The sequence below is a fragment of the Mauremys reevesii genome, linkage group 2, assembly GCF_016161935.1.
Source record: "Mauremys reevesii isolate NIE-2019 linkage group 2, ASM1616193v1, whole genome shotgun sequence".
Taxonomy (NCBI): Eukaryota; Metazoa; Chordata; order Testudines; family Geoemydidae; genus Mauremys; species Mauremys reevesii.
In genome coordinates, this window is record NC_052624.1 from 172,396,142 (window position 1) to 172,424,128 (window position 27,987).

At 42.7% G+C, this 27,987-nt stretch overlaps 1 protein-coding gene across 1 annotated transcript in view; it reads right to left on the minus strand.

Annotated features, from left to right (window-relative positions):
- Positions 1-717: 717 nt before the first annotated feature.
- F13A1 (coagulation factor XIII A chain) overlaps positions 718-27,987 on the minus strand; it is an 88,638-nt gene continuing 61,368 nt past the window's right edge. Inside the window, exons 10-16 of the mRNA XM_039525962.1 lie at positions 23,461-23,564; positions 19,737-19,825; positions 18,641-18,794; positions 15,488-15,775; positions 11,536-11,696; positions 7,641-7,777; positions 718-3,389 (exon numbers count right to left, since the gene is read on the minus strand). Coding sequence (XP_039381896.1) covers positions 3,236-3,389; positions 7,641-7,777; positions 11,536-11,696; positions 15,488-15,775; positions 18,641-18,794; positions 19,737-19,825; positions 23,461-23,564 — 1,087 coding nt within the window. The 3' untranslated portion in view covers positions 718-3,235. The remainder of the gene's footprint in view (positions 3,390-7,640; positions 7,778-11,535; positions 11,697-15,487; positions 15,776-18,640; positions 18,795-19,736; positions 19,826-23,460; positions 23,565-27,987) is intronic.

The following is a 27,987-nucleotide window of genomic DNA, read 5'->3' on the forward strand; positions in this document are numbered from 1 at the left end:
TATATTCTCCATATAGCATCATATGTGTAAATTAGGCCAAATCCTGACCCGTACTCACGTCAAACCTATTAAAATCTATGGCCCAAGTTCTGGAATCATTATTCAATTTTTATTCAGTGAGTCCTTATGTTTAGCTGGGCAACTCTCTCTAGAGGACTGCTCTGTAGAGAATGGAGAGGCAAATGGATCTAAGAGTTCAGGGTTCTTGGTTCTGCCTTAGACTCTAGTCAAACCACTGTACTTCACTTTATAGCTCTGTAAATTGGGTATTGTCTCCCAGGGATGTTGTGTAGCTTAATGTTTGTGAAGTGCTAAGTGTATATTTAGCTAAGAGGTGCATATTTTAGAAGCTGGGATGTTTGTGAGGTTTCATTAGAAGAATATTGGCCATTTAAAGTCCATGGAGTCTTTCTGCTGTCACTATGATCTGTCCTGCAGATGTTCACTTCCTTGCTGGATAAATGCATTAGGTTCTCAGTTGATAAACCAGGGAGCAAAGCAGTGGCTGTAATAGTTATCCTGGCCCTGGGAAAACATTTTAAGTAAGGAAAGGGCTTTCTTCTTGGTATCGGAGAGGCATTTCTTAAGCAGCCTTTAGCTTTCCCAGCCTTTTTTTACCCTTTAACAGATGCTATAAGTAGTGTACTATATTGCTAGATTGTAGGAGAAATGACAGTTCAAGATATAAAACACAGGCTATGAGCTCTATTCCATAATCAGACTGTCTTTATTTTAAGTTTCTATTATGTTCTAATTATTAAAAATGCACAGAGGAAAGCAGATTTATACTCAGTAGCAAAATGTGGCTATTTTGTATTAGATACTGTAGAATTTAGCAAGGAACATATGATCACTAAACATAATGTGCCGTAATGCATTTCCAGCATGCTATTAACTGCTAAACACACACCGAGGGCTCCTTGAGAGCCTTTGGACAGGTAAGGACAAATTTTCAAATGAGGTAATGTAAGTTGTGCTAGCAAAACATGTGTGAGCATTGTTGCATTAAAGCCCAGGTACTCTAAGTACACGCCTACCCATTCCCCATATGAACGTGCCCACTTAGGCATGCAACGGGAACTTATCTTTCAGTCCTATACCCATCACTGTAGCATGAAGTGTATACATACACATTTTGTATGTGCAACTTATGTGTCTCTGTATGAAAATTTGTCCCATATAGTCTAACAAAAGAGCAAGCCATCTCTCCCCTACGTGGCCTTCTGTCATTGAGAGAATTCCTGCGCTTACCTGTCCTAAAAAAATTACTTTCACCTGGGCACAAGTTCTGTGGGTGTGGGGAGGGGAGGGGAGGGATCATGGGGAAAGAAGAGGAGCATGGGACTTCAGAGGTTAAGGCAAACCATCTTTCTCTCATTGATCAGACCATAACATGATGTCACCTATGAGATGCACAGTAAAGCTATATTATTTAATAGATGTGAGGCTTGCACCTGCTTCCGCTCTTATCTCCCTTTAAAATGATGAAGTATCCTGCACATGCAGTTTGTTAGCATGGGCCGTGTCCTTTTACATACAGTAAATCTCTACAGCTGGGCAAGCAAAGGTTTTTACTGCAGATGCAGAATAATTTGAGACCCATCCGTCTCCCTCTCCCCCCCACGTTCATTTTATAATGAATAAAATGCTGTGAAGTATTTCAGTAGGCATTCATAATACACCCAGGGAAACAAGGTGTGTTTTGGGGTTGGGGAGGAAATGTGTATTTAGGAGTAAAATTCAAATCCCCTAGAAAAATTTTAGTATGACTCAGGGTCAGTCCCGTACCTGTTTGGTAGCACTGTATCTCCTAGAGCTCCTAAGTCAGATCAACACCACAGAGAGCCACACCATTGCACAGAATGCATCAGGGAGTACTTCCCTTTCAGCTGAGTAGCAGTGGTGCAAAAAGAACAGTGAGACTGGAATCAACAGAAATGTCAGGAACAGCTCTGGGTAGGATCAGTCTTAGAAATGAGAAGCCTGTGTCCCCATTGTTCCTTATGCAGGAATAAATTGTAAAGGAGAGGGGACGCTGAAATCAGGTTGTGGAGTTTCCATCTCACCCTTCTCTGAGTGGGGGTGGCTGTACCCTCCCCCTGGAAGAAGCTATGATTCCATCCTCTTACCCTTTGAATACCCAGAGATCTGTGCCAATCTTCCCTCTCCCAAAACTAAAGAGGCATCTGCCATGCCCAGCCCCACTGGCTCCTACTCGCTAATCAAGAATGCTGCTCCTGCAAAAACTGAGATACCAGAAGCTCACTTGATCACAGCTGCTTCTTGAACCATCCCTAAAGGTTCCACAGCACAGAGGGGACATATTCATTTGCACTTGCTTCCTTTGTGGGCTTGGGAGAGGTAGAATCCAGAGACGCCCAGCCTGCTGCCTGTCCACACCTTTGTATCCCTATTTGCCCACTTTCCAGGTTTGTGCAGCCTGAACTCCATAAAGGTGCTTGGAACACCTTCTGTCAGCACTGGCTGTCTGCTACACACACCTGGCACTAAGGAATAATAAGGCCCCCTACTAAGTGTGGGGAAGGAGAGAAGGTAGGTGTGGCAAGACAGAAGCCTTGGAACACAGGTGAAAGGTTATGACTAATGAACTGGGGGCTTGGTGCAGTGATCCCTGGGCAGAGATATGGTAGCCTAAGGACAAACGAGAGGGATGGTGTGCAAGCAGCGGACAGAGTGGGGTAAAGACAAAGCAAGAAGCCAGTGTCTGTGTGTATGGGAGGGCATAGCAGAGTGCTAATTGGGAGCAGCTTTGAGGTACCAAACCCTGATAAATCCTTTCAACAAAGTGAGCTGCTCTGTGAATTTGAAAACTTTAACACCACAAGATAAAGCAACCTGTTAAGCTACATAAACCAAGTTTTACCATAAAAATGTGTAATTTTTTTTGTTCAGTGAAATATCAAGCTCTAATTAAAACTAAAGAGTGTTTTGGAGAATGGAACCTTCTCCCTCCCAGTACTAATGCAAAGGGGTATACATTCATGTGAACTATAAGAGTAATATATCCTGAAGTTGCCTTTAACTAGTATTATCTTAATTTGGAACACTCATAACCCGATAAATGCATTCCCAACCCTCCCTGGTGTTTTCCATTACTTTGCTTCATTGACATGTACATTTATTCGGAGATAGGACAATGAGAGCTGAAAATATTTCTTCAATTTTTTTTCCTATAAACACTGATAAATGAAAGGCTGAAGAAGAAAAGTCTTGTTCACACAAATGGTTTCCTTTCAACCTCTAGGTCCAGCTCACCATAGACATGTCGTAGGGCATCACAATTCAGGCTTGCAATTAGCTTTCGAACTCCAGCTTGTCTTGGAAAACATTTTTCTTCCCAGTTCAAAGTAGAATTCTTTGGAATTTCCCTGCAGTTATACAGCAAAATATCAATATTTTGACAGATTGGCAGGGTGAGATTTCTCAGCCTCATACAGAATTTGAAACGTCCAGAAATGATCAATCTAGATTTTTTTCATACTGCTTCCATCTCCTGGCCATTGCAAAATTGTTCTTGCAATACATTTTCTAGGATTTTTTTCCAACTCAATTTAAAATTTTCCCCAAAATAATGGGGCTTCCCACACTTCCCTTGGGAGTCTATTTCTCAGTCAAATAGGTCTGACCGGGAGGAAATTTTTCCAGCTATTCAATTTACATTTTCCCCCTTTTAAATTTAAACCCATAGTTTCTGTCAATCCCATAGGGTACTGGTGGCCCTTATTTTCAATGCATCAAATTCTCTGCTGGTATAAATGGGCAAAACTCCATTGAAGCCAAGGTGGCTATGCTGACATGCAACAGCAGAGAATTTGACCCATTATTCTGTGTTTCCATGAGTCCATGAAATCTCATTCAAAATTCTGAGCTTTAGTGTAAATTTAGTCTTTCAGCTCAGTTTTCTGTAATAAGTTATTTGGGTGAAACCTGCCCCCACTGAAATCAATGGAAGTCTTACCATTTATTTCAATGGGACCAGGATTTCACCTAGTGGCTCAAGGAATGTATATTCATTTTAGCATGCTAATCTGCACTATGCTGCCATAAAATAGTATTCAGCAGATTTTGTCTAGTTATTCAGTTCTTCCCCTTTCCCCTCTGGTCCTGGGAGGACCTGAGAAGATTAGTTGTAGTTTCCAATGCGAATACTGAAAGCAAATTCATGTATATAGTTCAAACAATTCCTTATTCAGAAATATCCAGTAGGAGGAGTGGTGATGGGGAATTGAAACACTCTGCTAGCTCACACTGCGGTAATCAGAGAGCATCTTGTCATTGTCCACTTTTAAAGATCACTTCCTTTTGTCCATGAAAACAAGCTGAAATGTTCTTATGAATCCTGCTGTTAGCAGTTGCACTGTTCCATTATGTATGGCTCCTGATTGCTTATAGCATCAACAAACTGCACTCTGTACTGTTCTTGATTTTCAATTTTATGCTAAGGTTTAAGTCACATAGACAGCCACGTGTATTGGGTTTGTGTGTTTTTTAGCCAGTTTCACAGCCTTCTCCCTGTCCCTGTGTACAGAGGTTGATTATTGGTACTGACTGACTGTGCTTAGGGGAATGCAGCCTGCTTAATGGAACCAATGGAGGATGTGAGCTAGGTATTTACAGGGGTGAAAGTAACTTACAGGACTTACCGGTACTGCTGGAGTCCTGAGGGGGCGTGGCCTCATCCGGAAGAGGCGTGGCCAGGATTTAAAGGGCTCTGGGCTGCCCGCAGCCCCGGGGAGCTCTGAGCCCTTTAAATCCCGGCCCCAGCCTGGCCGCCGGAGCCGCGGCAGGGATGTAAAGGGCTCTGGGCTGCCCTACTTAGGCTTCTGAGTCAATTGGGTTCTTTTGAAAATATTACCCATAACTCTAACTAAGTCAATGGAGCTACACCAGCTGAGGCTCTGGCCCTGTGTACTGACATTATAAACTTTCCTTCTTATGCAACTCTTGTTGTAGGCATGATCCTAGTATAAATGTCATTTGGAGATTTTTATTACCCTAAATTTGCCATTCCACATGCACTATATCTCTCTGATCAGGCCCTGACTATACAAAACAACTCTTCAAAGCACATTGAAATCAATGGAAAGAGGCCTATTGATTTAAATGGGCTTTATATCAGGCCTCTAGCTGGTATGTTCACTCTTGAGATACTTACATGATCTTGTCCCCACTGCAACTGAATGTCTTGTGGCCATTAATGTATTTATCCTCACAACTGCCCTGCGAGGTAGGGGAGTGCTGTTATCCCCATTGTACAGATGGGGAACTGGGGCATGAGGTAGATGAAATGATTTGTCCAAGGACCACAAAGAGGCTGGGGCTAAATTGGGAATAGAATCCTGATCTTCTGTGTCCCAATCTACCGTCCTCTGCACTGAATCAGCCTTCCTCACCTCCAGCTCCTTTAATTCAAGCTCAGAGTTTTGGAAAAGGATAAAGCGACTTGAAGGAGGATCTGAATATGGGCTGGTTCTAAATCATTTTAATAATGCAATTAATTGTGTGGCTAGTTGCTAGCTTTGAGACGTGTAAAGGCAATACCCCCAACTACAGGGGCTGCAACTGTCCAAGGCCTTTGCACAAATCATGCTCCTTTCCCTACTCAGGCCCATGGCTAAGCATCAATATATAGCCCTATGTGACGTGCCTAAGTCAATGGGCAGAGGCAGGAAAAACAGCCTGGTCTCCTGACTCCCAGCCCAGGGCTCTATCCACTGGCCCACACTGCCTGTTATCTTAAACCTTATACATAAGTCAGTACTATAAAAATACAAGAGCTGTTATAGACATTTCTAAATTCTTATCCTCCTCAATACCCCTCTCTCCAAACAATAACTAATTTCAAGAGACCAAAGGGAACACCTCCAGTGCGAGATGGTCCAGTGATGGATAGAGATGCAAACTCCCCCCCACCCCCCGAAAACCAACTGATTTTAACTTTTTTGCAAATGAAGTCAAACTGCCCTAATTATATTTGCCTGGGAGTGAACTTAGTGATGAATGATTCTAAATAATGTGCTGAGCCATCAACACACTGCAGCCATTTATCACCTTGAATACATAGAGGCAAATGGGATTATTATTTAAATAAACTACAACTACCCATGGTTTGTCCCCTGCGTGCTTGTGTGTAACCTGCAGCCTTTATCCATCCGAGGAAAGTTAATGACATAGGCAATCATTTCCCATTTTTAAATAAGTCCTAGGACATTATCTTAAAGGGGGAGCAGGTGGGAGGGGCAAAGTATCCACTTTATTAATCATGTTTCCTGGTAACTCCCTTTCTTTGGATGCACCTGACAACTCTCACTTCCTTGAAGGTGAGAGCAATCAGCAATAGTTTTTAGAATAAGAAGGGCTGCAAAACAATGGGTGGTGTGCCATGATTCCCTAATAATCAAGGCCATTTTCAAAACTGGTATAGCTCCTGTGGAAGATCCTGAGACAAATTCAGTCATGCCCTAAACTGTAGTGCATGTTACACACTGTCCAATACCCTTTAACACCTATTTTCTACCCAACTCAAATCCAGGATCTGATGCCAATCATTTTTACATTGGTCCAAGTGTGATCAGAATCAGATCCCTGATGTGCAAATATGCTATCCTTTATGCTATTGCTGAATTACACCAATTTTTCAAAGGAACCAGGGCCTCAATCCAGCTTCTAAATTTGAGTGCCCAATACTGAGTGCCAACAGCAGAACATGTGCATGCAAATAAGACTTGCATCCAAAAATCTTTTATGCACACACAGTTCTACTGTTTACACACACACACCCCACATCACACTCAAATGTAAAGTGAGTTCTGGAAAATTTAGCCCTTACATCTGGGAGAAGCTGGGCCAGTGATGAGATTATCTCTAAATGAAACAAAAGATTGGCCAACAACATAGGACATTCCAGTTTCTCAGACTTGAGGTCATTCTGCATCAGGCCCCTGCATTTCAGGATAGACTTATTTAGGGATGCTGTAGGATCACAGTTATTTACTCCCATGTTCAACACAGTGATCCCCTCCATGCTCTGCAGTTTCAGCATCAGACCCATAGAGACAGATTTGAAAAAGGTGTTTAGATTCAGATAGGTGCATAAAGGGATTTTCAAAAGCATCTATCGGAATCTTAGGTGACTCTTTTAAAATCTTGCTCTGAATCAATGCAGGAGGGGGAATCCCTTTTTGGAACACCCTCCCTAAAAAGGGGGTCTTATTTATGGTTTTACCACAAACCTTGAGTAGTGGGCAATATGTGGTTGAGTAGTTGAGGGAGAGATTAGATTTGACACAAAGATGACAAATAAAAAAATAATAGAGTTGGGAATTACCCACATCACCAACATCTCCAAAGCCCCTTCCCAACTCCCAAAACCCTCTAGTAATGTGCACAGTGACAGACTGACCTCTTCCAACTGTTACTCCCCCTCCATCCATTACAAATCCTTAGAATAAGAAGCAGATGCTTGAATTACAGTACATAGACCTCCTGAGGTCCCTTCCAACCCTGAGATTCTATGATTCTATTCTATGATTCTATGATCAACAGGGATAGTTACTTTGTGCTAAATCCCATATGGGAGAAGGGAATGAACAGCCCATTATTTCCACACTCTTCCCTACCTGAACATTTTTGTGGTTGTCCTCAGTAGGCCAGGTCCATCGAGACGTACCAAGACATTCACAAGCTTTTGGTTCAGTGGGTTGGTGAATTCTACTATCACAGACATTTCCTTACCAACTACCTTCTCTCCAGGAACCTACAAAACAAGGGAAGGATGTAGATAATAATCAGAAAATTATAAAATCCTGGCATGCAAAGTCTCAATTGTTAGATGCACATTTAACAAAATGTGTGTTTATACAGATGGCTTTTTGTGAAAGAAACAATGTAAAATGAGCTATTAGTTTTTTGGGCTTGGTCATGCACAGAGAAGACGACCACTGCCCTCCCCCCTCCCCGCCCACAACATGTGGAACCATGTTTCTTTTCTTTGTGCTCACTGCTCTACAAATCAAAACTAGTTAAAATACCTAGATGCAGCTGGGGTGACTGGCCATTCACTGTATGGAAAGTAGCAATGCATTCTTTATTGCACCAAATTGCAATGGATACAATGACCAGGCAAATTTTTCGCTGGTTTAAATGTGGGTTTTCCCACTGTGAACTTTGCAGTATTCAGAGACTGAAGTAAGCTGAGGTGGAAAAAGAGAGAGAGAGAGAGAGAGCGCCAAGCTTCACCTCATTTCTGCACACAATCTGTCCGGGAAGATTTCATAACATGTATGCTAGTGAGGATAACGGAACCACAGAAGGACCTGCTATACAATTAAAGTGGAGTAATGCATACAGGTCTATTAAAGCACTATTAGCCCTGGTCTACACTATGGGGTTAGGTCGAATTTAGCTGTGTTAGGTCGATTTTAATATGAATACGTCCACACAACCAACCCCATTCCGTTGACTTAAAGGGCTCTTAAAATTGACTTCTGTACTCCTCCCCGGTGAGGAGATTAGCGCTAAAATCGACCTTGCTGGGTTGAATTTGGGGTAGTGTGGACGCAAATCAATGGTATTGGCCTCTGGGAGCTATCCCAGAGTGCTCCGTTGTTACCGCTCTGGACAGCACTTTGAACTCTGATGCACTAGCCAGGTTCACAGAAAAAGCCCTGGGAACTTTCGAATTTCATTTCCTGTTTGGTCAGCGTGACGAGCTCAGCAGCACTCAGCAGCACAGATGACCATCCAGTCCCCCCAGAATCGTAGAGCATAGAATGTTTCTACGCTCCCCCCTATCATCTCCATCCCTGTTTATCACAGATTAGAAGGTGAGACAAATGCACTCGCGATGACATGTTTTCCAAGCTCATGCAGTCCACCCGCACTGATAGGGCACAGTTTAATGCATGGAGGCATTCAGTGGCAGAGGCCAGGAAAGAATTAGGTGCATGCGAAGAGCGGAGGTAGACACGATGTTGAGGCTAATGGGGGAGCAAACAGACATGATGAAGCATCTGTTGGAGCTGCAGGAAATCCAACAAGAGCACAGACCCCTGCATCATCCACTGTATAACCACCTACCCTCCTCCACATGTTCCATAGCCTCCTCCCCCAGATGCCCAAGAACGCAGCGGGGAGAGGAGGCTCCGGGCACCCAGCCACTCCACTTCAGAGGATGACCAAAGCAACAGAAGGCTGTCATTCAAACAGTTTGATTTTTAGTGTGGCTACAAGAAGCAATGTGGCCTTGTCCTTCCCTCCTCCCCTACCCCACCTGGGCTACCATGTCCAAAATGTCAAAAGTGCCTAAAGGCAGGCACCTAGTAGGATTTCCAAAAGTGCCTATGTAGGTTGGGCGCTGAACTCCCATTGAAATCAATGGGAGTTGGGAACCTAATTTATTTAAGTGCTTTTGATCACATGAGTTAACTCCATAAGAGCTGAGTTATTCTGGGTTTACACAGATGTAACTGAGAGCATAATTTCACCATAGCACACTAAGGGTACATCTACACTACCCGCCGGATCTGCGGGTAGTGATTGATCTATCAGGGATTGATTCATCGTGCCTAGTGTAGACATGGATAAATTGACTCCCGATAGCTCTGCTGTTGACTCTGGAACTCCACCACGACGAGAGGTGGAAGCGGAGACGACAGGGGAGCGGTGGCCATCGATCCCACGCCATGAGGATGCGAAGTAAGTGATTCTAAGTCGATCTAAGATACGTCGACTTCAGCTGCGCTATTCTCGTAGCTGAAGTTGTGTATCTTAGATCGACTCCCCGCCCCCCCACCCCTCCCCCAGTGTAGACCAGGCCTTATTATTGTGACCTGGCTTCAAGCTAAATTTGAAAGAAACCATTAATTGGTTAATTCCAATGATCTTTTAGCCAGACATAGAAAGATCAAGATGTATATATGAAGACATATGAGGAATAGGACTTTTCACCCTTTCTCCTTACTTAAGGATTACGTAGTCACCCAAGTCACATATCGAAGGCTCCCAAGAAAGTTCGGGAAGATGAAACTTGCATTTCTCACATTTCTAAAATTAAAATTGAGTAGAAACCCCTACCACTTCTCTTTTACATTCACTTGAAAGAAAAAAACAAAAAAGCAGGCCACCTTTGTACATCACAAAGCAGCAAATAGGGCACAAAACACAATTTTGGTTTTTTACCTTTTGCAGGTCACCTTAAGCTTTTATCGTTTATAGAATACATGGTTATTGAGCAAAAACCTATCACTTTCATTAATTATTCTTTCATCACAAGAGAGGAGGGTGGATAAGCTATTTTAGAGCTTAACCTGGGGATTTTGTGTAGGAGGTTCTGTCTGAATACCGAAGGTACAGGATTATACATTTTTAAATTTGGCTACTGAAGATGCTCTGTAAAACAGAACCTCCCCTGTCTGAAGAGAATACTGATAATCATTTACATTCTCTAATTAGACCATAGTGACACTTCTGTATTTCATGAGAGTTTTTCTGCAAACGTCTCAGTATTTTGAGTCTACAATATCTGTTCTACTTTCTCACCTTTTTTGTAGCTTGCCTGCTGTTTCACATGGATATAACTATGATTGTAGGACCTCAGAATTTTTGTATGTTTATTTTAAGAAATAGAGACTCTTAAACAATGCTGCCATTTGAGCTACCTCCATTACACTTCAGAGCTGACCCTCCCTTTGAGATGATATGGGGTAGTTCATAGCTATTGCTTCAGTCTGTCTGCAGGGTCAGGAAGATTATTCTGTATCTATTCACATTTGGAAGGATAGTTATATAAACCCATCTTGCCTGTGCCCCCACCATTTCCTAGTTTGCTGCTCCTCCTACCCAAGTAATAAGAGGGAAAGTCCTGCTCACCCCCTGCTGGAACATGTTCAGTGCAGATGGAGTCAGGAGAATTTAGCTGCCAAACTAACAACCAAATCTATCTGAACATGTGCAAACTGAGATTTTTCAGAGGCTCATAACTTGGCCTTCTTGGGTGAATTTTCCTGGGGATGGCAAAAGGCCCATACCTGACATCAAGGTGATGTCCCTACCAAATTTCAAGTCTCTCCTCCAAAGCAGGGAGGTGCTAGACCTTAACAAAACAGTTGTAAGACTGTTTAACATGTGCAAAACATATTTTCTTCATTTTTGCTGAGCCTTTCAAAAAAAAAAACAACAACAAATAAATTCAGCCTCAGGCACACACCAACACAGAAAATTTCAGCCAAAATGAAAGTTATACGCAACTGAAAACAGGGTCTGAGTGGGATGCATGAGGCAACCGAACTAGACGTGATGCAATCAACTCTATTTATTTTTATATCTGACCCTGTTTTAAGCTGATAACAACATTAGCTTTTAAAATTTGTTTGAAAAAAGACCCCCCAGGTTAGCCACCTAAGCGCTGGCCCAACCCGTAGATATACATAATAGAGGTCAGTGTGACAGTGATGCAGAATGTATCCTGAACTCAGGATAGTTGCCAGTTTCCTTTGTTGCATTCCTGAAACTGACCTTGATGTGCAGCTTGGGGATTTGCAGTACAGAGGTCTTCTGCTTGGCCAGAATCTTTTTCGTTTCATTGAGACGTGCTGTGACAAAGAAATGCAAAGAGGCCTGTTCCAGCAGCTGACTCATGTACTCCCCCGATTTGATTAAGACCTCAGAAATTTTAGCTGATGGGAGAAAAAACAAACACACACAATAAAAGTGAAGCTTGAAAGCAGTATAGTTACCTATTATTACTTTCGGTCCTGCTGATGCCCTGCAGACACAGTACAGATTTGCCCCCCACTGAAGAGACTGTCAAAGGCACAAATGGGAATTAGGTGGTCAGACAAAAGCTGTGACCCCTCATTTTCTGCTAAAACTTTCATTGTGTGTTACCTCCCTTTCCCACATCTGTTCCTTTTGTCCTCACCTTGTGCAACACCTGTCACTTAAGATTGAGTTCTCTGGGATAGGGACTATCTTCTTTGTTACATGTCTGTCCAATGTCTGTCCAGTGCCCAGCATAATGGAGCCCTGATCCTTGACTGGGGCTCAGAGGCACTACCATAATACAAACAAGATGTAATAAATAACTCCCATGGGCTTTTAATGGGAGACTGAGGTGCTGAAATGCCCTTGACTAATCTCCCTCTAAATGTTTACTTCTCTACTTCATTCCTGTGCCACTTCCACTTATTTTTGAGGGTACCCATGCAGGCGGAACAGCAACCAATTGGAGGTGTGAATGCGCACAGTGCTACTGGCAAGGTTTCCTGTTACTCAGTGCAGGGCCCATTGCTGATGCCAGCTGTTGACCTACATCAACGCTACCTGCAGCAGGAATCTCTCAGCACTATCTTTCTCCCTTGAGAGCTTTCACTCTGGTCCTGGATGATAATTATTGAAAGGAACAACTCCCTGGGCTGGAATGTTAAGATGCAGGGAATCATTGATTTTAACGGTATTGAACAGCAACTTCCCATCCAGCAAGGGTGTTAGGATTCAACAGGCAGAAGCTCACATAGATCACCTAGGCGATCAGTCACTATAGATCCTGATTCCTTGCCTGAGCAAACTCCAGTCTAGTTTTTCCAACATTAGTAAACAGTATCAAGGTTTTCCACCCACTTATTATTCATTTGTATTATCGTAGCACCTAAGAGCCTCAGAGTCATGCTGGACTAGGCCCCCAGTGTGCTTGGCACTGTATAAACACCCATGACATTGAATTCAAACTGGGTAAATCACATTCACCTCTTTCTACTCTTGTTCCATCTACATCAAAATGGGTCCCTAGAGTGGGCTTCAAAGCTATTCCCAGGATGACCACCTGAACTAGATTCACCAGGCCAGCCTGGAATTTTTTTGATGTGGTCCCATCTCCTGTAAATCAATTTCCCATCATATCTCAAATATGTAATCATAATCAAGACTAGGTGTTTTTTATCTGTGCAAAAATATTTGTTGTACTATACGTGCAATTTATTTTACAATGGAAAAAAAAGAGAAACATTTCAGATTAAATTTAATCACAGAGAAAAATGAAAAATGGAATCTCATTTCTGGTAAGATGCCAGTACAACTTACTGTGCCCGGGAAAGCCAAGGGAGACACAAAACTGAGCTGCCTTTCAAAAACACAGAGAAAGCTAAATATAACTGAGTGGAAGCAGTAGCACCTTTGAAGGCACTGGCAGGTTTAAGCTATTCAAATCCTCAAAGATGTTTCCCACCCCCACAGTTCCTTTAATCATTATTCTGAAAATCACGCACCCAGTTTCTGTTTGAAAACTTATTTTGCTCCTTTCAGCAGTGCAGTCTAGAAAGAATGCCTTTGACACATTTTGATCATATAGTGATATTCTGTTACCTTCAAAATACACACACACACACACACTTCTTGCTATGTCACTAAACCTACAAATTCTGCTCACATTCCTCAAAATACGTTAAGGCGATTCTGAGGGTTGCCAACATTGTGTTTAAAAAATAAGGGATTGTTTTCTTAGCACCCTCACCCCACCCGTCCTCCTGATATTATTAATTATTATTATTAATAATAATAGTAATAAGCAGCTGTACTCACCTACATTTGCCAGGGCTATTTCTTGCTGCTTTTTGCAACACTCAGCAACTCCCATCTTGTCATACAGTGATGAAAAAATAAGGTATGTCCCTTATAATAAGGGACTGTTGGCAACCCTAGTGATTTCCCCCTGGTATGCTAGCTTATTCTAGATGGAGGCCCAGTCTATATTCACTCATCATCATCAGTCATTAGAGTTTGGAATTTATGAAAACATTCCATATACCATGCCAAAGCTTAGCAAAAAGTATCATTCTGGCTATAAATGTATCCTAGTAAATTCACCTTAGTGCAAAGGATTCAAACAAGCACCACTGCATCATTTAAACTCTTTGTTAAGTGGAGTCAGGGTGACTTACATGGAACCTCAGCACAGGGCTGAATCTGACCTGTGCAATTTAGCTTGGAAAACAGAGGGAGTGCTGAGATATTTGCACATCTCTACCAAACATCTAAATTATGGCTAAATGCTTCTCTCAGTTATAGGGATGCAATGGGATTGCAAATGAGAGTTTAGCCGAGAATTGAAATTGATTTACTTTAATGGCTAGCCACATATTTTTTATAAAGTTTGACAACTTTACAGGCGACATTTAATAATTGATTCAAAGCACTTAAAAATTGCTTGTTATAATAAAATCGGTTGGAACAACTCGATGCAGCAGAGAGAAAGTACATTAACAGTTACTGAGTACCCACAAATGAATCAGATGAGTTAGAAACAATCAACAAATAGCTATTGGCTCATCATATGAGACTGGAGCTAAAGTTTTGATTAGGGTCCATCTCTAATTTTTCATTAAGTGGACGATTATTTTATGGAGATTTACAAGCTCCAAATAGAAATGTACAGTTGTAGGGAAAAATCCTGCCCTAAGACGTGCAGAATGGATGAGAGGCAAACAGGGGAGGGATAGCTCAGTGGTTTGAGCATTGGCCTGCTAAACCCAGGGTTGTGAGTTCAATCCTTGAGGGGGCCATCTGGGGCAAAATCAGTACTTGGTCCTGCTAGTGAAGGCAGGGGGCTGGACTCAATGACCTTTCAAGGTCCCTTCCAGTTCTAGGAGATTGGTATATCTCCAATTATTACCTTTATTACCTTTAACAACAGGGTATCCCAGGCAAACAACAGGGTAGTATCTCTCCCTAACAGTCCAGAGAGGGCTAGAAAGGGGGTACCACCATCACAGCATGCCCCACAGGGTGCATGGTATCTCAGATAGGGAGTGTGCCGTCAGCTGGCTAGTGCATATGCTGTGGTTAGCAGCACACACTAGCTAGGGATGTATGCTGTTCCTTTTTAGATTGCCAGAAATATGCACCTAACACTGTATTCCCATAGCCTGTCCTGAACCATCTTATGCTCTAACTGCACGATGGCTCCTGTGCCAGATGTGCACCCGGAGCCACTCTACTCCCTTCTCTTGTAGGGCTCTCTCAGATAAGGGAAAGATTTTGCTTTTATTTTGTCATTGTAACCGCCACCCGGAGAACCAGAGTTTTCCCTTTCCTTTCAGAGAAATTACAAGATGGTCAAAGATGTGAAAATGACAGTTTACAGCTTAACACCTGGGCCCATTCTCTCTCTTTCTCATTAAATAATAACAATCCTTATCACTTATTTAATAATTCAGCACTTTCATTCTGTAGAACTCAAAGTACTTTTTGAATGTGGATAAGCATTATCATCCCCATTTCACATATTGGGGATGGTCACAGGGAAATACATAGCAGACTGAGGAATAGAACCCAGGTTTTCTGACTCCCATTCCAGGGCCCTACCCAATGTTATGTAATTTGGGCCTATCGCTGGAGGGAGTTTCACGGGTGTCAGCACACACAGATAAAAAAGGAAACAAAAGTCTGAGACTTAAAGTTTTCCCCATCTTACATGCCAAGGGTTCCAGTGTCACATCAAAAGTATGGCTCTTGAATTCATTCTTCGTGACACCCGTATAAAACACAATATTGCCAGACAGATAGGCTGTTGCAGTGTAACGGTTGTGGCTGTTGTTTCTGAAAGTTACAGTGACTTTGAAGTCACTGCCAAGTGTTGCATTTTCCACTTGAAAGTCCATGTCGACATCGGTCCCTGCCTGCTCCATAGTATCCTGGGTAGCCTGCTTTTTAATGCCATACATCAGAGCTGTCTCAAGGGCCAGTCTCTCTTCTTCTGTGCCTAGGACAGGGTGGAAATTATGTTAAAAAAACATGAAACAACAGGACCTAATTACCAGGTTCATAATGGTGCCACTTTCCCAGGGTCCAGATTGGTGTTTTCTGTATGGCAGTAACAAACACCCCAACAAATCTTTTACAAATATTTTGAAATTATTTCTTTTTTTAAATGACTTCAGTGCTTATAAAAACTACCAGATCATGGGCCAGATCTACAGCTCATTAGTCAATGAAAAGACTCCCCTTAACTGTAATGATCTCAGGATCTGGCCCTTAGGTTTCTGGAGACCTGGAGCTAGGTAGAGGACAATCTGAGCAGTGGCAGGGGTAATGCATGCTTCCCCACCAAACTGACCAGCTAATGTACTAAAGAGACCACATTTATGAGTAAGAGGGTAGTTCAGTCTCCATGTCCATTCAGTTCCTGGCCCCTTTGCTGAGACTTCCAACTATTGTACCAGTCAGAGATTGGCAAATACTGCAAATAAAAACAAAAAAATCACTTGCAATTTTTAAAAATAAAAATAGCCAAATTCAACTCAATGATATTTGCCTTATTTGTTTTCTGTGAATTTTTTGTTCACAGAAAGACAGGATGTTTCAAATACTCATGCACATCTGCAGTTGCTTGAATATTTGTGCTGAAGCGTTCATTGAGCCATGCTGATAGCTTGTGGATTTGGGTATCATCCAGTCATGGAGAAGAAATGCTACCATATGACGTCAGTGATCAATCACACTGTGTGACTAGTGAAGTATAAGTAGTGAATACTTGAAGCAATAGTCAGATAATAATTACTGTGGTTCATCATCAACAAAACTCAATTGACCAGTGGGACTTAGAAAGAAAAATCTCTGTACTCCAAACCATGCAGTCCTGGGTAAAACATCTTATTTTGGATTAAAATGTTATTTTGCTTTCTCTGCTTCCCTAATATCACAAATGAATGGGAGAGTGTTGCTAAAGTAAATTAGTAGAGAAGACGGAAGAACACTACCTACTTTTGAGTATATCTGATTCTAGATACGTGTCACAGCCCTGTGGACTTAATTTTTAGCACTGGAAACAGTATCAGTGTGGCAGGGCTGTGTGACACTCATCCCTTTTCTGTTAAAAAAAGAAGCACTTACCAAGACACTGTATTTGACGTGGAGGAAGCCCATAAGGAATTACTGTCACCCAACATGTGTCAGACCTTCTGTAGTGGATGATGAAAAATTAGCTAGTCCCCTTGTCTCAGCTCACCTCAATTGGTTGGGTTGGGGTTAGAGATGAGCCTTGCCTCACCCACTCTGCAAAATTCCTGTTTGCAGGCCCTTAAAGAAACAGTAACTGATTTTCTCCCACATGCTACTTATTTCCGGGATCACTTCCTCTCCACCAATACTTTTTATTTCCTAGGGCTTTGCATACTTCAAAACCTCCCAAAATTTTAAAGGACCCTGCCATGTGACCTAGGACGTGCTAACCCCTAGTCACCACTACTCTTAAGGATCACACTACCCTGTCACACTTCTGAAGTGGATGATGAAAAACCACTTGCAAATCTCCTCTTCCAGACACACACATATTGTCCATATTAATGGTGTGTTTTATTTATTTATTTATTTATTAACTGTACACAGTGGAATCAGACTGAGGGACTGGCACTTGGATTGCATAGGAGTTCGGCTGGGTCTCATCTGCACAATAATTAATGAAGCATGACTGTGTATGTTTGCCAGTACTCTGTTAAAAGGGACTTTAATAATTAGTTGTCTTGTAATAGTGCCCAAAGGTTTCAATCAGGATCAGGACCCCATTGTGCTCACCACTGTATAAACACACAGGAAGACACAATCCCTGCCCTGAAGAGTTTACTATCTAATTTACATTACATTCATGTAGTTTGTGTCATGTCAGAAATTAACAGGAACATGGCAGAGCTGAACAGCATGTATGCAACATGTCTTTCTCCTCTCCCACAAAAAGGCATTCCACAAAACGTTACGATGACAGAGTCTTGTTTAGACCTAACCTCTTGCTAACAGTAGTCAGAACAGAAGGCCCAGCAAACCTTTTAGCCTACGTAAGAATGTTAACTGCATTTTGGGAAAATATGACTATAGTTCTTCATGGAATAAATATTTTTTTACTAACTGTTTTGACTCTGGTCCTTCAGTACACACATAAATGTGCTTCAGATAATGTTAGTCTCCAGCTGAAAGGATTGTCTGTATTCAATGTAGGGAATAACTAAGGGGCCCATGTTGTCTTTGGCAACACCACACATTTACATCAGGGGCAAATGTATGGAACGATTATAGCAAAGTGGGACAGACATGATATGAAATGTCTTTATTGAAGTGCATACCTCAGAATGGTGAAACTTCATGGGGTAGGGTTAAGCATAAGGAGATCCACACAATCTCTGAATGGATTGGCCTTAATGACCCAGGACAGATCTAGGTGGCATAAATCAGGGCAGCTCCACTGACAGTAGAGCCAGGCCAGTTTACACCAACTGAATGTCCAGCCTTCATGTTTAAAGCATTTGAGTACAGAATATGAGCGATCTTTGCCACAAAGTCTCACCTATTGTATTAAAAGCATAAATTCCTTTTGAATTAAGTAAATTCATCCATGGTTACCCTCTGTTTTCAGATTTATCAACTCCTGTCCAAGGTGTTTTTGAGTGACAGCCTAAGGAGATTTGTAATGTGTTTGACATGGAATTAAGATGCACAACATTTTTCACACCACTTGGAGAAAGCTGTGTGAGAACCCACCTTGCTAGAGGTTTACATATCAACTACATGAGACCTATTTAAGAAAAATCAACATCTGTATATACAATACTTTGTTTTGCCATGTGCAGTAAGTTACCTTCCTGGAACTTGTACTGCTCAGTAATGTCCTTGGTTCCATCACTACCAATTTCCTTGGTCAAAATTAATTTACCAATGTGGGTCTTATCAATGTGTTCAATCACTCTGGTTCCATCTTTCATTGCTTTTGAGTAAACAATATCACTATTTACCTATAAAATTAAACAACAAAGCATTACATCGTCTGTTGGGTTTAAAACCAGTATGTCTTCCCCTTGACTCAATGACTCAATCATCAAGTCCTGCTGATTTCAACAGGACAAGATACATGTTTAAAATTAAGCACATATTTAAACACCTTGCTGAACTGGGGCCCAAAACACTTCCAAAAAGGGCTTATGTTAATGATAATTTGGTAATACTTTAAACTAACTGTCAGATACACTTGTCATGTGGCTTTCCTAATACAGTTGCAGGGGCAGACCTTCAGCTAGTGTAAATCAGCATAGCTCCATGTATAGTAATTGGAGCCAATTTTCACCTGCTGAGGATCTGGCCCACTGTGTCCTTTTGAATAATCAGTAGCTATTTAATAACACATTTCTGAAGATTGAGAAATACTGGCAGCAAGTCTGGTCTCCATGATGCCTGTAAAGGTACTGTCCTGAGTTGAGGGGCCCCACCGTCCCAGCAGGAGCACAATTATTTTGCATTCTAAATAATGAATTTAGAGCCTCACTTTGTGCTAGGTGCTGTCAACACATACAGGAAGATACGTGCCTTGGTCCAAAGAGTTTACAACACCACCCAGAGCTTCAGAGCCTGCCGGGGAGCCTGCCTGCTGTTACAGTCCTTTATGAGAGGCAGGGGCTAATGCAGATGGTGTTGTAGAAAGCAGCGACTAACTTTCTCTGCTGCTCTGGTAACTCTGGTTTAATTTCAACTGGAGCAACTTCTTCTGATTACTCCTTTGGCAAGCAGTGATTGGTGAATTTTATCATTCACAAGTGTCATAGCAAACCTACTGATCTAAACATAATTCTAAGATTTCTATTTTACATGGGTTGTATGGGAAATAACACTGCAGTCCATGTATTATACCTAGAGACTGACTTACTGTCCCATTTAAATCACTATTTTTTTCAGGTACATACCTCTGCAAAAACAAAAGGAGCATCGAACTGGAAGCAGACATGACCATGTTTAATAGCTTGAACAGAAGCAGGGCCACATCTATACATACCTGAATTGAGAGTAGAGGGGGAAGAGAAATAAAAGGTTGAATTTGTTCTTTTTAACTTTAGTTAAAGTTAATACCTAGAATGTGCTCGATTGGGAAAAAAAGTAGTCAAAACCATTAGCTTAAAATAAGAACATAAGAACAGCCACACTGGGTCAGATCAACGGTTCATCTAGCCCAGTATCCTGTCTTCCGACAGTGGCCAATGCCAGGTGCCCCAAAGGGAATGAACAGGTAATCACCAAGTGATCCACCCTCTGTCGCCCATTCCCAGCTGCTGGCAAACAGAGGCTAGGGACACCATCCCTTCCCATCCTGGCTAATAGCCATTGATGGACCTATCCTCCATGAACTTATCTAGTTCTTTTTTGAACCCTATTATAGTCTTGGTCTTCACAACATCCTCTGAGAAGGAGTTCCACAGGCTGACTGTGCGTTATATGAAAAAAAATACTTCCTTTTGTTTGTTTTAAACCTGCTGCCTCTTAATTTCATTTGGTGACCCCCTAGTTCTTGTGTTATGAGGAATAAATAACACTTCCTTATTTACTTTCTCCACACCAGTCATGATTTTATAGATCTCTATCATATCCCCCCTTAGTCGTCTCTTTTCCAAGCTGGAAAGTCCCAGTCTTACTAATCTCTCCTCATACAGCAGCCATTCCATACCCCTAATAATTTTTGTTGCCGTTTTCTGAACCTTTTCCAATTCCAATATACATGAAATAAAAAGATAGTCGGGCTTATGACACTAAGTAGAACCTGTATCCTCTGCTGCAGGCATAATATTCCACTGGTATCTGTACTGCAAAGATCGCATATTATACCTGATACAAGCACAGCACTGCAGTTGCCTTTTGATTCATGTGTTAGGTATGTGATGCAGCAACAAAGCTGTTCATTAATGAAAATGGAGACTTTGCTTCCCTTCCACTTTCAGGGCCTCATTCTGCTACCCTTACAAACTCTGCTGGCAGTGAGACTACTTGCAGAGTGAAGTACTACTCAGTGTGATAAGAGTATCAGAATCAGGCCTTCAGTGTCTAAAAAAGAAGAAGAAAAAAAAAGCTTTTACAACACTTCTCCCCTCCCCCGCAATATTTCCCCACTCTAGTTTTTTGATGGTCTAACCTCAGCTTGCCCACTGGTGCACATGCATGCACACACATGCACACTAAATTCAACTAAGGTAAGATCATGGCCCTGATTCTTACTTGAAAATGGTGACGTTTTCATCTCTTTTTTTTAAGTGATTTGAGAGTTTCTGAAAAGTGATGAACTGACAGAAGTTGGCCCCTATTCACCATGATTTCAGTGGAGTTACCCCTGTGCAAAACTGGAGTAACTAAGTGCTGAATCAGGCACTTTGTCCGTTGGCTAACCCCTGATAAAGAACCTACATGTTGCTCCATGTTTTCCATATTGCCCCACAAGCGTGCTTCAATCCTCAGCCACAGATACTACTTCAGAGGTCATTCAGTCCTTTCTTCTCTGCTGGGCTTGTCAGCAACTGTCAATTAATGTCAGTTTTATGACACGGAGACCTGTTTGCTAGGAACTGGACTGATAGCATCAACTCATTTCACATGCTCTAGGCCACAGAACAGCTCTTTGTTGGTAATACCGTATAGCCACAATTGACCTAGACGGGAAACGCTCCATGTTCTATTACCAACTCAGTGAACCATCCAGTCCCAAATCTGAAGCTATCTAACAGTTGGCACCTTAATGACACACTTTTTGCTCCACTGTTTAGCATAAACCTCAAGTTCTGGAAATGTCATTCAGTACGAGTTGATTTGAGTTAAAGCTGACAAGCCTGGAGGAGCTCAGTCTGTCAGACTGTGAACCTAGGAAACATCTGACTGCCGCTGTCTTAAGGATCTATGTTTGAATTGAGTGAGGAGGAAATTAGGAAATGTAACAGCAATAGCGGATTTTCATTTTTCTCTACCATCTAGAGAATGCAGCCACAAGAGTTTACAGAAGGAATGTAGCAGGGTGGCTACCTGCTCCAGCCCTGACAGGGTTAAAATCAGCCCTGGGAGAGGGCTGGAGGGCTGGGAGAACAGCCCAGGCTGAGTGGGAAGTAGCCACAACTGGGACCATGCCCTAATCAGGCCTCAGGTGGCCCTATATAAGAGGGTGGGAGCCAGGAGCTCAGCAGACTCCCTCTAGCTTCTGAGAGGGAGGGAGATGGTTGCATGGACCTGAGCAGAGTACCTGAGTGGAGCAGGGCTGGGGAAAGGCAGGGGAGCTCGGGAGCTCCAGCCTGGAAAGCCCCCTGCTGCAGCCTAGCATTGGGCTAACAGGTACTGGGGGTTGCAGAGGGCAGCCCAGGGGTAGGCCAACGCAGCAGGTCCAAACCCAACCTTGCCAGTGATGAGTAGGTGGATATTGCAGTCTGCCCCAGGGCACGGGGCTAGAAGATGACTGGCAGTAGCCTTATACTGAAGCAAGGTGGGGATAGTGGGTGGGGGTTCCCCAGGGAGGGGAGACCCTGAGAGAAAGGGGTTACTGCCAGAGGGGCAGCACCCAGAGGAAGGGGCACTGGGGTCCTGGGAGGGACACGGGGCCAGCGGTAAGGCGGATCACTGGCCTGAAGAGGGTGCTCCAGGCTGGAAGTTGAGCTAATTCCCTGATAGACCAGCAGGAGGTGCTGCAGGGGTAAGTCCCACAGGCTTACAGGGAAATTAGCATTATGGCATATATTATATACACCCAAAATACTTGGTTTAAAACCGTTACATCCCCTTTGACTCTTCCACAGGGCAGTTCTGTTATCACAAATACATTTAACGTCCCTGGGGCTGGGTCCAAACTCCAGTGAAGGCAACTGGAGTCCTTTCACTGGATTCAGTGTTCCTTGGATCAGGCACCATTCCCTTCCCTCACTCCACTGTGCTATAAGTATCACAGGGCTCATGGGAATCAGGAGTCCCATGACTTCTCCATTTTTCGCCTTGAGTCCTTTGACTTTTGGGTTGCCGTGCTGTGGAAAATACCTCAGTCTCTCCCCACCCTTGAAGCCATCACTGGGCTCTGCTTATGCCACTTGCTGAGGCTCAAGGGTGAGAGCCATTCCTTTACTGAAGGGGGATGTAAATATGCCTCAGCCTATAACAATCAGTATCAAAATGTAGGACCAACATCTAAATACTATGGTGAGGGCACTTTAGAAATCTGATTAAATAAAGTTTGTGGTTTCATCAAAAATTTCCATATCTCACTTGTGATTTTTTCAAAGTAATTTCCATTATAAAATTCTTGTCATTCCTATCAGTATGCACAGAAATTCTGCTTTGAACATGCTTTCAGTGGGAAGCAGTATGAAGCCCCCCCTTAACAGAAGTCAAGGTTATACATGGGGTTGCATCAAAACCTTTTGGCATTGCAGAATATGGAATGTGGGTCTTTAACACATAATACTATATAAAGTACGTACTGCCCAACCCAACAAGAATGGCTGAATTATGGCACAGAGTGTCTTGTTTTCCTTTGGCCAAATTCTATGCCCGCTGAGATAATTGGTGCTTTTATATCTATTGGGGGAAAATGAGGAATACATCTCCAAATCTTCTCCACAGCCGCTGACTTCAGTCTAAGGACTAAAATACAAAGACTGCATGCAGGATTACCATCACTGTTTTCTTGAGGAGTACTATCTACGACTTGCCATCCTCCAAAACCAACGGGAAGATCAGGTCTGGTCATCCATGCCTCGTTCCAGCAGTGATAGTTCCTTACATGGGAGAACAGACAAGAATATTCAACACTGAAGCATACAGATAAATATCAAAACAAGCCTGTGTCTTAATGACTCACTGTTGCAATGAAAATCTCATAAGAATTTCCTGGGTTCAGCAGTTTATACATTGCAGAGGATAGATCAAGCCAGATCCCTAGGCCCAATAATTTGGTGCCTGCTGAAGCTTGATGGGGCGCATCAGAAAGGTAGGTGTAAGCCTTCTTTGCAATCCCCTGATCCTCAAGCTCCCTGGCACCAGTGCAGTGCCAAGAAGCCAATTAGAGGAGCCTGAAAGATGCTCTAAATGGCACTTAATTGCAGAGGTCCCTAAAAAGAGATTCAGGCATCTGGGGATTGTGGTGCAAAATGGTGCCCTTGCCACAACCCCTTTTTGTCAGCCATGTCCCCAAGAATGGGGACCATGAGAAGGCTGCCAGTCAACTCTATCTCAGAGAATGCCTCTATGCAAGAGAAATCCCTAACTGTGCATGCACGCTGGTGTTAACACTGCTTTGTGTCTCTTGAATGGTATAAAGCAGACCTAGCCAGGCTGACGACTTGGTATATCTTAAACAGAGGTTTCAGAACCAACAATACACCTGGCAATATGTACAACTATGTTCATTCTGATGGTTAAAACAAACAAACGAGCTTGTCTGGTTTCTGTGTAAAGGTGCAGGTTTATTAACTGACCCTGCGCTGGATATAAAAAAATATTTCCCTAACTCCTTGTAGGTCATTTTTTAATGCTTCAGACCAAAGAATAAATTTTTTAAAGAGGAATAGTTGCATTAGTTTGCGGACGATACCAAGCTAGGAGGGGTTGCAAGTGCTTTGGAGGGCAGGATAAAAATTCAAAATGACTTGGACAAACTGAAGAAATGTTCTGAAGTAAATATGATAAAATTAAATAAGGGCAAAGGCAAAGTACTCCACTTAAGAAGGATCAATTGCACACATACAAAATGGTAAATGACTGCCTGGGAAGGAGTACTGCAGAAAGGGATCAAGCAAACATCATTCTGGGATGTATTAGCAGGAGTGTAGTAAGCAAGATACAAGAAGTAATTCTTCTGCTCTCCTCCACACTGATTAGTCCTCAACTGGAGTGTTGTGTCCAGTTCTGGGTGCCACATTTCAGGAAGGATGTTGACAAATTGGAGAAAATCCAGAGAAGAGCAACAAAAATGATTAATGGTCTAGAAGACATGACCTATGAGCAGTGTTCCCTCTAATTTTTTCACCTCATGTGCGGAATGAATTTTGTTATGTGCACCAAAAGGCAGGTGATGTGTGACACATCACCTGCATATTGGTGACACATCACCTGCCTATTGGTGCACATAACAAAATTCATGTGGTGGGGGTGGGGCCAAGGGGTTTGGAGTGTGGGAAGAGGCTCAGGGCTGCGGCAGAAGGTTGGGTGTAGGGGGTGAGGGCTCTGGCTCGGGGTGCGGGCTCTGAGGTGGGACCAGGGATGAGGAGTTTGGGGTCCAGGAAAGTGCTCTGGGGCTATGGTGGGCAGAGTGGACTCTCCCTAGATCTCTCTCCCTGCAGCAGCACCTGGGCTGGGAGGATTGTGGGGGGAAAGGTGCCTCTCCATGCTGCGGCAGCGCTGGGGCTGGGACCGCATGATAGGCGCCCTTCCCGCAGCAGGTCCGGGCCAGGGCTGGGTTCGGGCCTGGCGGAGCTGCCCCACCCCGGCTGCAGCTGGGTTCAGACCTGGGTAGGGGAAGAGTTGGGGGACAGGCTAGGTTGGGGCCAGGGGAGGGACGCCTCTCCCCCAGCAGGAGGATTCCCTGAGCGCCTGCGTGGTGCTAAGACGGCAGCTGCGCAGCTTACAGGGAACTTAGCCTATGAGGGAAGATTGAAAAAATTGGGTTAGTTCAGTCTGGGGAAGAGAAGACTGAGGGGGGACATGCTAACAGTTTTCAAGTACTTAAAGGTTGTTACAAGGAGATGGGAGAAAAATTGTTGTCGTTGACCTCTGAGGATTGGACAAGAAGCAATGAGTGTAAATTGCAGCAATGGTGATTTAGATTGGACATGAGGAAAAACTTCCTGTCAGGGTTGTTAAGCACTGGAATAAATTGCCTAGGGAGGTTGTGGAATCTCCATCACTGAAGATTTTTAAGAGCAGGTTAGACAAACACCTGTCAGGGATGGCCTAGATAAACTTAGTCCTGCCATGAGTCATGGACTAGATGATCTCTAGAGGTCCCTTTGTATGATTAGGTCTAACTTTTAAAAAATATGCAAAAAGCAATTTACTTAGTTAGAATTTTCCAACTCTCCCTTGGTAATACTGCAGAAGGTAGAGAGACCCCAACTGAATCACCAGTGCCATGCTGCTAAGTTTTCCTTGGAGGTTTTCCATGTAAGCAAAAAGTAGGCACAGATCTCTTAGTTTCTGATTAGTTCACAGCCTCACATGCTATGGTTGCCCATGTGAAAGGTCAGATCTCCATGGGGCCAAGTTCCATTGGTCTTGCAACTAGGTGTGCTGGGGTGCTGCCACACCCCTTGGCTTGAAGTGGATTCCATTACATACAGGGTTTACAGTTTGGTTCAATGGCTCTCAGCACCCCCACTATACAAATTGCTCCAGCACTCCTGCCAAGTGCTGTTCCATGAGCCACATGCATTATGTTCAAAGGCATTTAAGTGGTTAATCTAAGCACTGAGACTTGAAATGCCCTCACTTGGCTGGATGCTTGAAAAACACCACCAGGTCATCTCATTTACAATTTGTCCAGAATGTTTCAAAGATGAACAGCCCTAAAGAAAAAGATGGCTCTTGTAACTTTCTGAAATTTTATTAGCGCTCAAGGGAGAGCACAAACAAGGAGGAAAAAAACCCAACACGAATTTCTCGCAACAGCTTCAAGAATCAACCAAGTGTTTGAATTCTGTTATTGCCAAAAACTGGATAGGGTAAAGTAGCAATTTTCTTTGCAAATTATGTGTATCCTGCCAGCAGAGATGACTAAAATTGCACCTGTGTATCCACTGATACTTCCCTAATGCATGCAATATTAGCAATAAAATTACAGCCAGAATGGATTGCTAAACTCCAACCATTTCATTAATAATAGTTGAAAAAACAGAAATGGAGAGGAGTCAGTGGGATCTGAGGCTTGTCTAACAAGACATTTCAAAGCAGAAATAAATGCTTGGATCAGGGAAAAACTTGTCAGATAGGAGAGTTAATGAAGCAGGAGTACAGAAAAAGAATTATTCAAGAAAAGTGACGCACACAACTAGAATTTTTGATACTGCTGAATGCGGTGTACTGAGTCATTCTCACAGAGTCTTTGGTGAACCGCTCTCTGGTAGGTGTTTTTTTGTAAGTCACGATGATGCCATGTGAGAAGAACCAATCTCTGCCCTGAAGCACTTAAAATCCAACTTTGAATCAAACTCAGTGTTCTTGGTTTTGAGTGTGACAAAAGGACAAAATGTAAGAAACAGCGGGAAGGGAGCCATGAACGAAACTAATCTTATTTGGCGAGTAGACACTGCAATGTAATAACTTGACTGTAAGATCTTTGTGGCAGGGACTGGGTTTTTTCTTCTTCTTTTTTTTTTTTTGAATAGTGCCTGGAACAATGGGATTGAGATTTATATATGTTACTGCAATACAAATGATAAATAAGTCTGATGACATTGGGTGAGGATGGATAGATGTTCACTTGCGCTGTCCCAGCTTTTGGGGGATTCTTCCATCCCTAAAAGGTAATATAAAGTTCCTTCCAGCTCCAAAAGATACTGGGCCACATGCTTGGCTGGTGCAAATGGGCACTGTTCTATTGACTTCAATAGCGCTATGCCACTTACTACCAGCTGAGGATCTGGCCCTATATATAGACAATTATTTAAACTGAAGTTGTAGCTCTTATATGTAAACCAGCCAGAAACTAAACAAAGTGATAGAAAAACTAATAAAAGGTGACCAGGTGGGTTTTATGCCTGGCAGACAATTTAAGAAGAGTACTTTTCATGGTTCATATGGTTAGGGACATATTGGATGAGAGAGGACATTAGGATTGAGAATAGCGCTGAAGACCCGTCTTCCACACCACAAGAAATTTGGTTTTGGAGTGAGAGAAAGGGTGGAGCATGGAAAATTGGAGTTCAACACCTCAGAAGGGATCTCTACTAAGGCCTCCATCCTACAATGAGCTTGGCATGGAAGAAGCTCCTGCACCCACATGGAGCCTCATTGACTTTAACAGGGATTGGAGATCATACTAGGATCAAGGCATGATAGTAGGATCCCTTCAAGGTATATTCCTTACACGTCTGTACATAATTAAAAGAAAACTAAAGTAAGGAGAAGATGACAGTAATCTGACCAAGTTTTTAAAAATAACTTCTGGAAAAGTCTGTGTAATTCTTTATAAATGTTTTTATCCTG